The sequence below is a fragment of the Polistes canadensis genome, unplaced genomic scaffold (assembly GCF_001313835.1).
Source record: "Polistes canadensis isolate GaletaPanama2010 unplaced genomic scaffold, ASM131383v1 scaffold_27, whole genome shotgun sequence".
In the NCBI taxonomy this organism is placed as follows: domain Eukaryota; kingdom Metazoa; phylum Arthropoda; class Insecta; order Hymenoptera; family Vespidae; genus Polistes; species Polistes canadensis.
In genome coordinates, this window is record NW_014569574.1 from 176,739 (window position 1) to 189,246 (window position 12,508).

Here is a 12,508-nt window from a genome sequence, read left to right on the forward strand (position 1 = left end):
TATATATATATATATTATATTCGTATATAATAATATAGTCAAAAGAAAAACGTAGGATGTTAAAAATCCTACACACTTCAACGTTAAATACAATTTACGTTGATCGCGCACGTACGTACGCCAACATATACGCGCCTGCTTGCAATTTCATTCAGATATTTAACTCATTCAGTATTAGCATCCCATAAAAAGTAACGTAACGTAGAAATAGATACTGCGTGTATCATTAAACTCCTACGTTTCTATCATTTCCTTTCGAATTCTAATATCCGTTTTTTTATTCGTTTCAATTTAACACCATTTTCTTATAATCGACAAATATACGCGTATTACTTTACAATTCATTGTTTTTTCTCTTTAATTGCTATGTGTTTAGATAAAAATACACGATAGATAATAGAGTATGTAAGTAAGATGTGTAAATGTGTACGGTGGATACGAGAAAAAGAAACGAAGAGAGAAAAAGAGAAAAAGAATGATTGGGGAGTGGAGTTGGCAGAGGGAGGAGGAGGAGGAGGGGGGGAGGTGGAGGAAAATGCGAGTTGGTTTTACCATGGCCATGACAGAACTAAGAAATGACCTAGTTGCAGTGGTTTGCACCCTGTAACGGTGACGTCACTCGTGCGCAGAGTAACCCCATTCACGACCCCCTCGGTTGACCCAGATCCGCAACGCGTCCTCCCATGAAATATCATAGTTCATTGAGGAATTTGTCTAACGTTTCTCTCTTTCTCACACTTCAATCGTTATCAATAGAGAGAAAGAGAAAGAGAAAGGGAGAGACGTAGGGAAGAGTGAGTGGGGGGTGAGATTTTGCAAAGACATTTCATCCTTGGACTGAAATGTTTCAATGATTTCTATAAAAGACGTGACTGACGTATACATACTATATAATACAAGGTTATAATAAACTCATTGATAATATTATACGTAAGTATTGTAAGTTGTTATATTTACGTGCATAAACAATGCGCACATTGTTTGGTCAATGATGAAGGGAAAAGCTGTTCTTGATTTATTTCGCGCTTGCGTTACCTCAAATACGATGTCTTCTCCTGTTAAAGAAAACAATGACTATAGTTACGATAAATGTTTCTTTTCAGTAATACACTCGTTCAACAATCTACCCGACAGTACCCATTATTGTCATTTTTTCATTTTTTTTTTTTTTTGAAGAAGAAGAAAAGCTCGCTTTCGTTCTCAGTGAAATTTCTAGAAACAAAGGGATAGATTCAGAGACGTTGAGCCAAACCGTCGAACCGTATTCGTATTTCTGATATAAAAGAATCGTCGTAAAAGATCACCGATGGATACGGGCTAACAAAAACAATAACAACAACAACAACAACAGGTTTACTTCAAAGAACACACTATATCTACGATATTATTAGGCACTCTGAGTTATTGCTAGTAAGGGGTAGACCTTAGAAAAATGCAAATAAGTCATATAAAGAAGAACGCAAGAGATTCCTTTTAAGAATTTTGGGGGACTAAACTTTTGTTTCTCGTTCAACGGAGAAAAAAGAAAAAAGATTGGGATAACGAATGTCTGACAGATATTTAATCGAAATTTACTCTATTAACTCTAAACTGTTAGATTAAAAACCTAGCTAATAAAAATAATTTTTAAGATATATCTAATAGTCTCGCGAAGAAAAAAAAAAAGGAAAAAGGAAAAAGGAAATAGGGGTGGGATCTTGTGATCGTAGAATTTTCTGATTCGAGTAGCGGCGCATCACTACCATTACCATCCCGTTACTCCTCGTTGTCCCTCTTTTATCCATCGTATTCGACCCAGTTTTAGCTCTGACGTAATGACGTCATCGCCGTCATTGAGAAGGCCACTGACAACGTGGCCCAGTTCCGGGAACACGGAGTGTGCCCGAGCAAACTCGGTCGGAGCTTAATCCCATACCCTTTGACTTCTTCGTCGCAGCTATTCTACCTATCCATCTACCTATCTATCTACCTATCTACCTTCCTACTTATCTACACCTTCCTATCAATCCCTATCATATTGTTATCCGTAACTTCGTCGTCCCAAACGTTTCCCAAACCCAACCGGAAACAACGTCGCGTGTACGAGCACGCGACTCCTCTCATTGTCATTCGGCATGACGTACACCACGTACACTTACACTCTCTAGGTCACTTCCTTTACCCCCCCCCCTCTGCCCCCATAGATAAATCACTACCACGTATAGAAGAAAATGGAGAAATGCTTTTCAGTTTGTATCGTTTTCATCCGGATGGATCCATTCATTTTTCCAATATTTTTTTTCTCTCCTCAAATATCATATATCCATTGACTTTTTTTTCTCCTCGATATTACCAAGATTTTTCTATATTTCCCCAGTATTTTTTCGAATACCGATAAGAAGAGACAGATAGGGAAAGTGGTTTATATATCGTATGTCTGACATAAATCGTAATTTACTACTCGCTAGTTGCGAATTCTAGACTGTCCGACCATCGCTAGGATTTACTACTTTGCCATTCGAGTTTTGTTCGAGTTCTCGTGCTCGTGCTCAATCGTTTTTAGATTTGTTCGAAACTCTTCTAATCTTTTACAGACTTACTTGTCTATTATTAGTTTCTTTATTAAAAATAGTTCAAGTACCCGGGTTCCTACTTGCGGCACGTAACCGTAAATACGTTTTGACCCGTTTTCAACAATGTGCAACAACGTCTTAAGATATTTCAAGACACTCTCAGCGGATACTTTTATCATACAAGTTTTGACGAAGCACTAAATGTCTTTGTTTAGGGAAAACGCGAGCATAAATAATACGCGCGAAAGTTCACGACTAAAATATTATTCAGTTCAAGATTAGCCGCGAATTTTGATTTCTCAATCCCGATTCGATATTTGCAAATAATTTTGTTTGGATCCTAGTTCAATCGTTCTGTAGGAAATTTTTTCTCATTTATTAATTTTTGTTTTTTTCTTTTTTTTTTTTTTTTTACCAAAATAAAGTATAATATTAGAAACATTCGTGGTATTTAATTTGTCGCGATTAAATTTCATGGAATATAAATCGTGTCCCGTCGACGCAATTATTTACAATGGAAATAAAAGTCGACATTAAATAAGATTAACGCTTTTGCATGATGTCAAATTATTTAACGCAAATATGCAAAACGTTTTTCGATTTTTGTATTACTCGTTTGTCGTTCGTTGCAACATTTTATTCGATAATAAAAAATGCATTATAGCACAATGGTTGCTTGATTGAAGGGATAAACCAAAGATATTTAACCGAGTTTTCGTTGGAAATAAAAAAAACGTTAGTGAATTGATACACGGATATGATCAACGACTGTTATTAAATAGATTATATAACGATTGATCGAGTATCCATAGCAATTTATCTTATTAAATATACCCCTCCATCTCACACACACACACACACACAAACATATATATACTGACACACAAATGTAATCAGATTTTGTCAAAGAAAACTGGTACATGGTAAATATCAAAAAATTGATTTATTTTATATACTCGGTAATATTTTGATAATAATCGATCAAAATTCATTATACAATAAATATCTACGTTCCCCGTTCGGATTCATCCAAGTTTAAAGTTACCTGTGACGCAGATTCCTTTCATCGAGGTCGACCTTAATCCACCCCCCTTAACCCTCTCCTACCCTTCTTTCAGTTGGTGTAGCCTATAATATACAACTTAATGAGTAGCTCGATCTGTCCAAATTGAGATCAAGAGGGTTGGTCGAGCTCAAAGGGGGAGAAATAGAAGAAAAAAAGAAAAAAAGAAGAAAAAAAGAGGGTTAGTGAAAAACGGAAAGACGTTAAATGGGATCAAAAGCCTTTTGGGTTCGATGACTTCGGATAAAGTTTCGTACTATTGTGCAAGCTTTTAGAAAAGCTTCTTTTTCCTTTTTTTCTTTACCAAGTCTTTTATCCTTTGTCCCTTCTTTTCCCTCTACTCGCTTCTCCTCTTTCCATTTCTCGTCCTCTTTCTCTTTCTTTCTTTCTCTCTCTTTCTGGATGAAGGAACGAATACTGAACGAGGACACGTTTGACGCATCTTCCGCGCAGACGATGCAACCGCGATGCGATAACGATGCCATTAAATGAAATTTCATGTGAATTTTTTTAGTTAAATACTTTCAAACGCGTTACTTTTGATCGCGTAATTTTTTTGGAAACAAATTTTATATATATATATATATATATATATATATTTTGTGTTAAATATAATTTAAGGAATAATTTGTATACATATATATAGGGGTATATATTATAAATATATATTATTATTATTTGCCAGCATAGTACACACACTCGTACACATATGCATATCATTTACATAACAATAAAACACTCGCACGTATAAGAAAAATATATTTTATCTATTATTGTGTGTTTTCGCATGTTTCAGCATTAGAAAATGACCGACGTAAGTATTTTAATTGATATCAACAAAACGTAAACGTTCAATATTTTAACAAAATTTGACGATGGAATCCTTAAGAATGTTTCGGATATATGTGTCAAAATATTTACGAAAAGAATGAAAATTTAAGAGAATGTTTTTATTTAATTTTATTATAATTAATAATTTTATTTAATGTCAATTGAAATGTTTATGTAAACATTTCAAATTGATCCACTATGTCATTTAAAAGCTATTGCAATTAAAAATAATTGTTATTTCATATGTGATTTTATGGGGATTCAATCACATAACAGATTAAACACATTTTTCGATCAGATGTATTTTAAGTGTGTTTCTCGTTGGAGAATGAGTTTCTGAAATGATTTTCTTGGGAAATGGAATTTTAATATTGCAGGTATTTAATATTTCAGGTATAGAAACGGTAACCCCGTTTTAAAAGTTCAAATGGTCGCGGAAGCAAAGTTGTACACCTAACATATGCATGTTAAATATTAAATTTTATCAATGAAATACACACGTGTATAATACTATCATCGATTAAATGTTTATCTTAAGAATTTTTTCTAAAGAATTTAATTTAACTTCGTGTTAAGCTCAAAACTTTTCAGTCTCGATAATGTTAGGTTAAAAATTTTTCAACCCATTGTCGTTTACTAGACTCAGAACTTTTCAACCGACCTATGTATATTCTATTTTGTTTTGTTTTTTTTTTTAATTAAACTCTATAAAATTTATTTTTCCATCTAACATAAAACGAACTTGTGTATAAGAAAACATGTGACATTTCTCTCTTCGTTTCCTTGCTAAAGGTTGAGTATTGGATCTTACTCTGTGCACAGTTTATAATCATGATGGACTCCTATAATTGTGTAGAATTAAAAAAAAATCGGTCTCCTGTCAACATGACTCTCTCTTGGTCAATTGAATCGTTAAAACCCAAGATTATATTAACAAGAATTTTATCATATATCAGAATTAGTAGTTTGAGAGGAAATAATTAGATTATATATGAATTTACAGGATGCGTACAGTTAATTCATTAATTCATTTCATGAATTATACGAAATATAACTGAATCATACGTTTTAATACCTGCATATATATATATACATATGTATATAATAAATACATATATAATAAATAAATACGTATATAATATATATATAGTAAATACAGTAAAACCTCCTATAACGCGATTAATTCGTACCGCGTTATATGGAAACCACGCTATAAGAAACACAGAATTAATACAAAAATTCCTGACTGTGTTGACCAACGATGAAGACACCTGAGTATAGATTTTCTCACTGAAAGGATTTATAATAATTATTTAGTTTACAACGGGGCATCTTTTCGTTGACAAACAACCAAAGATTTTTGCTACCTATCTATAGTTATCGCGTTCGACATTCCATCTTGCTCTTCCGAGTTGCACTCAACGTGGTTCCCATATAACGCAGTACGAATCAATCAGATTTGAATTAATTCTGAGTTTCTTATTGCGCAGCATAGAGTTTTCATATTACGCGTTTCAAATAACCTTGTTTGTACGTAAAATCTGAGTTTCTTATAACGCGGTACGAATTAATCGCGCTATAGGAGGTTTTACCGTATATATATATATATATATATATATATATAAATTATATTTTTAGATAATTTTTCTGAAATTAGTATTTATATTTATCTATTTAAAATTATAATAGTATTNTTTCTGGTCCAAGTGGACCGAGCATAGTCCTTGGTTGATTTTCATAAATTTTGTATCGAGAGGAATTCCAAAAACACATGTCCTATAAAATTCGAACACAGATCAATTATATTCGATGTAAAATACACTATTTTATATATTATAATATAAATAATATAAAATATATATAATAAAAAGGGATAAATAAAGGTATATATAATAATAAAATAAGAAGAATAAGAATAGTTAAATAATTTTAGAATGAAAAACGTTTATTTGAAACATAAACTACGTTGACATAGATAATAATACAAAACATTCAGTCCTGGTTTAATTGATCATATCATTAAAATTTCATTCTTTCATACATAACACACGATCATAATGATCATAGTGTTATAAATATATAACTCGTATATTTAAATACACATACTTCGCCAAACATTCATTCTTGCAAACTTTCTTTGACTAATTTGTAATATTTACAACAATGCTTTTATCAATTCACATTATTAATTTTTGTTATCCAGATTCACTTGTTAATCATACTGCCAATTAATTTCGCATATATTCGTACAGGTATATTCGCACAGACACGCGGGGATATCTACAAGGCACTAGATGGGTCGCACAAACTAAAAAGTTCGTAGATGAAAATTCATTATCCCTTTCATCTTTCAAACTTTCCTTCCATCGCACGTTTTCGACTTTAAAGTCATCGACAATTCTCTTTTCCTTCCTTTGTTTTTTTTTTTTCACACAATATTCTTTATGTCAACGTGTCATCGCATCATAGTGCCGTGTCAATCGTTCGATTGCAAACACGTAGAAAAAGATAATATTTTCTTTTTCTTGTTTTTTTCTTTTAATCTTCAGACGGGAAGAACGCAACTCCGTGAATTGTTTATTTATTTACTCGACAAAATACCCTTTCGCACATTCCCTGTAATTTCATTAATTTAATTAATCAATTTGTTAATGTTTTTTTTTCTTTTCCTCCAAATTTTCGATTTCTTTGGAAATATTTTGGACCGAAATGTTAAAATGATTTTTCCTCTTTTTTTTTTTTATCTATTTTTGCGTTATGATATGTACTGATCGAGTCGTTGACAACGCTAATAAAAAACCTAAACGATTTGTCACTGAACTCGTTTATCTCTTCCTCACGATTACTCGGAATATTTTTTCTTTTTTCTTTTTTTTTTTTTTTTTTCATTTCCGTTCATTTAAATCAAAGAGTTCGTCGCCCTGTCGTCCTTTCGTTTATAATAAAATGTGCAAAACGCGATCTTGGTGCCTCGATCGATATAATTCGAGGAAGATACCTTTGATTAGAAAAAAAATAATCGAATGAAATTCTCGTCTAGGCATGGCAACATGGACAAAATTTCATTTCAATTTTCTTATTACGAATAGAAAGAACGTATTATATTTTAGTCGACCTTTTTCAAATGTAATACTAAAGCTCCGTAACTCGTTTAATTGGTTAACTTCGAAATTTGATAGTCGTATACGCGTCGACGTTAATTGACATTGCGCAATACGACGCAAAAACTTTGTTTGCGCCCGTATTTTTGTTTCGTTTTATATTCGTTTATTTAATTTTTGTTAAACGAAAAAACGCCGAGAAAATCGCGAACATGCGTGGATATTAATTAGAAACGTCGATGCGTTTGACTTTTTTTTACTTTATCCCTCTTTTCTTGTCCTTTTTTTTTTTTTTTTTTTTTTTTTTTTTTTTTTTTTTTTTCTTTTTTTCGTTACACACGCGAGTAAAATCGGTTTAATCCTTCGCGATAATTGCGAAACAAATTTTTTGTTTGTTTTTGTTTTTAGCACCAAATTTGTCGATTCGCGTTAAAATTATATTATTATTTTTTTTCGAAATATTTTAATAGATAAAAGAGTACTCGTAATTTTGATTAAATAATTTTCATCGCGAAGGATTAAACAAATTATTCAAGAACGATCGATAAATCGTTCGACTAAAATTCGACTAAAAGTTGTTTCGTTGAATATGGAAACTAACGAGTTACGCTAGTCAAATGTGTTAAATCTTAGGAAAAATTCAACTACCTTTCTTTTTCTCGTTAAATTGTCGACAATTTAAACTCGACTTAAACGCTTTTGCGCTAATTAAATGATTAATCGATAAAACTTTGCTACTTAAGAATAAGATCAAATATGCGAGATAGTCTTACTTACAGACCTGACACCCGAACCGTTTTTTCTTTCCTTTTTTTTTTTCTGGCTCGAAATAATCGTGCCCGTTATTATGATAGTGGCTTAAGTCAACAAAAATTATCAAAAATTTATATATTTTCATAATTTATTTTATAATAGATATTAATTTCTTATAAAATAAATCATAAAATATTCATTTTTTGTTTTTTTCTTTCTTCTAATTGTTTCACTTCATTTCCACTGTCACAATTAACGGGAACAATTAATTCATTAATTTATATTTTCAATTATGCGTGTATACGTACGCAATACGCATGTACAATATATATATATATATATATGAGTGTGTATGTATGTGTGTGTGTATGTGTATGTATGAGTAAACAAGTAATTAAATCTGTCATTCTCTCTTTCTCTCTCTTGTTATGCTTCTTGAATTTGTTCGACTTTCGTTCGTAATCTCATCAAGCGATAAATTTCTTCGTGAACACGTGCGACTTTTTTCTAACAATAAAATATTCAAATGTTTTCTATTTTAAAAACTATTCAGTCGTCGGTGCGGCTTTACCTTGCTTTGGTTATCTCTTTCTTTTTACAGAAATCGTTAATAATAATCGTAATATTATAATATCTAACGATATATGAATGTCATATCGTTTCGCGTCTTTGTATAGAATATTTCGTTTAACCCTTTCGTTACTACAAACCCATATAAGGGTTAATCACCTACGAACTACCGACCCATTTAAGGGTCGTCCCTATTCGACGATAACGAATTTACATGGAACGATACTCGTGTTCGAAGTAACGAAAGTGTTAATCTATATTTTTTGATATTGTGATAATAGGCTCTCTTTGGATATATATAGTTTTATATATAATATACGAATTTAAATATGTAATTGAATGTGTAGATGAGAACTTTGGCTCACATGGTATTTTTTCTTTTTTTGTGTTTTTTTTCCTTTCTATTTTTTGTTTGTTCTCAATAAACGAAAATAATCGTTAGACTCTCGTGAAATAATTTACACCATGACCTATCGTTTAAAAATTTAATCGTTTTATACGTTAGTACGCTAAGCCACATGACATTAAAGATCCTAAGAGATCCTCGTAAAAATCTGATGAAAAATTTGTTCTATATTTTTGTTGGTATTTTTCGTATTTTTTATATTTTTTTTTTCCTTATTTACGTCTCAATCGTCCCTCATTCGTATTATGAAAAATCACGCTTAAGTTGAAAATTTTCTTCCCCCGCTCGAGTCTCGATTATATTTCATCGATTAATAAATTGTTTCGAAACTCGAGCTGGTTTCGAGATAGACCGTCGATAATTAGGTTTTCTCTAAACTTCGTATTAGAAATTGTCATTGAATAAAAGTATGAATATTATCACATATACGTATACGCGAGATGTGTATTTCATATAAAATACTTTAGAAATTAAAAATTGTAAAAACAACGTTCAAGCATTTTTTTCGGAAGCACATCGACCAGATATACTCGTCACGAAAAACTATTTGTGAAATTGAATTGATATATTAGGCTGATATATATACTTGTAAATATATACACGAATTGATCCCATTCGATGAACGCATTTCGTTTTATCTTCGAAAGCCGAAATGGTACGAAGAAATAGCGAAGTGAATGAATTGAAAAAAGTAAACAATCAAACCAAAGTAAAATAATATAAATAGACAGGTCTCTCAGTGAAATCTTGTTGATAGAAGCCACCATGACTTTGGATCTCCAATATGTTGAAAAATATCTTCGAAGTTGAAACGAAGATACAGGAAACTTATCGATAGAGTCCTATCGAGTTTTGACAAGTGCAGGACATCATGAGTTGTTGGGTTGCATTTTTTGGGACTCTTTGAGTTGGTAAACCAGAAAGTCCTCTTACGTAGGTATAAGAAACCGGGCTTCTGAGGATTCTTTTAGGACTCTTCTTGGCGTGTTTCTTCTTGTTTTCCCATTTGGATGAAATTTTAAAAGTTTGGAAAGCACGTCTGAGTGTTTCGGCGGTGGATGGCCTTTTCAAACTGTCGCTGTCGCTGCTACTGTGAGCATCTGACGGACTTGGCGAATAAGAAGAAGATTCCCCGCTTCCACATTGATTTCCCCTAACGTCATTGGGACTCCATGATCTTGATGATTTCGCTCGCGTACGTTCGGTACTTCTTTGGGCATTGGTCAAACGTTCCTGAGATCTTGTCGGTCTTCCACGAAATCTGTCGGGATAACAATGATTTCTGGAGGACCTGTTGACCCGGCAAAGACGTTCAGCGCTACCACGACGCGACAATCTTTCAGCGCTACCACTGCTTCCACCGCTGCTGCAACCACTGTCGGTGCTACACTCATCGTCAATCAGTTCCAATCTGTGACCACTTGGATCTCGTTGATGTTGACGGGATAGCTGTTGCTGTTTCTGTTGCGTTTGCGGTGCCTGCCGGTAATCGTGGTGATGATGATGATGATGGTGATGATGATGATGATGATGATGACGACGAAGTTCATTTGAATCGTTTAATCTCGTAGAATCTTCCATATCTCCTGGATTGGTATTAATCAAAATTACAGGTAAATAACCTGTCCCCACTCGGTTATGCTTGCACTGAGTCGGATAAGATTATTCTTGGTTTGTTCCAGGTGTACGATATTTAATGATCGATCTAGATAATTATATTCGAACTATTTGTCTGTCTTTCCGAAAAATTCTTTCGAATGAAATCTTACAAATGCTTCGAATTTTGTTTAATATTATAAAACACCTTCCACTTAAAGAAAGAAAATAAATTCACCACTTCAGCCAGTCAAGCTATTCGAATTGAAGTTAAGAATTAACTTTTTCTTCTTTGGTTTCTCGAGCTAATAGCAGTGGATCGGTGTATTCTTCCTCAACGTCGAAGCTTTGTTTACGATTTCGAACTGAGCTTGTCGTGGCAGTCGCGCACCTTTATAGACCCTCCTAAGCGATGTCATCCTATGCGCATGCTTGCCGCTCCACGTGAGGGTGTGAGCGATCCTCCGATAATGTTGAATAAATAGACGAGGACAGTGAATAGTGAGAAAGAGGGTGTTTCGAAAGAGGGGGTTGGTTAGGTGAATAAATCGAATCCCTTATCGAATACCTTTGAGATTTCCTCCTCGACATTTTATTATTTCCGAAGAACATTCAATGAAATTGTAAGATCAGCTATTCAACATTTTTTTTCTATTGCCCTAACGACGTTATGCTATCACATATTTTTTTCCAATTAGTCAATCATAAAATTCCCGTCAAAGAAGAAAATGTCACAGGTGTTGCATCTCGCGCATCGTCAAAAACCTTTTTAAGGTTCACTTGGTAAATCATTACAAATATATTTTCATGAACTCTGACATTAGGAAAATTTTCGAGACGCGTTCCAAGAATTTTATAATTTATTTTAAATATTGAATTGTGCTCAGAATGTTCCTAACAAATTTAAACTAACAAATATAAAAAAGGACGATATTTTTATATATATATTCTATTTATTATTATTATTATTATTATTATTTATATTAATGACGTATATTACCTTATATTATATATATTATTTATAATAATGTAACGTAATATTACCAAAAATCAATAGAAATTGTATAATGTATTTAACAATAAAAAACAATTACAGGGAGAGTATAAAATAAATGATACGATTAATTTTAAAATAAATAGTTAAAATAAATAAAAATAGTTTTGATTTGAATTAATTGTTTCATTCATATTTCCAATATACAAGAGTAATTTATATACAAGGAAATGTAAAGGGATTAGAAAATGACTTGAAACGCTTATTTGGACGTTCACATCGTTTCAGATTCAAGATATAAATCAAAGCGGATTAGACGGTTAAGGTACGAGTCTAAGAGACAAATATTATAATGTCGATCACCGCCGATTTAGGAAGATTAAATGGTCCTAACCTTTTGTTTTCTCTTCTTTTCAGGATAAGTACATCCAGACATGGATACATAAGAAAAATAAAAAGAACATGACGTAGGTTGACAAATTCCGTTTTGACTTATTGTTAGATACATAATATGATTAACTTTTCTATTCGTCAGGAAGAACCAACACTTTATCATACTTGATATTTACTATTAAACAATATAATAACAATTCTTTTCACTTTTATCATCGTTTATACGTTACCAAAGGTACGCAGGAAAAG

General features: G+C 32.4%; 1 protein-coding gene across 1 annotated transcript; it reads right to left on the bottom strand.

Annotated features, from left to right (window-relative positions):
• Positions 1 to 6,863: 6,863 nt before the first annotated feature.
• LOC106783936 (transcription factor MafB) lies at positions 6,864 to 11,249 on the bottom strand. The gene has a single exon (XM_014742957.1). The coding sequence runs from the start codon at positions 10,855 to 10,857 to the stop codon at positions 10,105 to 10,107; it is 753 nt and encodes a 250-aa protein (XP_014598443.1). The 5' UTR covers positions 10,858 to 11,249; the 3' UTR covers positions 6,864 to 10,104.
• Between the last annotated feature and the right edge of the window lie 1,259 nt (positions 11,250 to 12,508).

What these genes read in the sequence shown, in the direction of transcription:
- LOC106783936 (XM_014742957.1), bottom strand. Translation starts at nt 10,857, where the DNA reads ATGGAAGATTCTACGAGATTAAACGATTCAAATGAACTTCGTCGTCAT.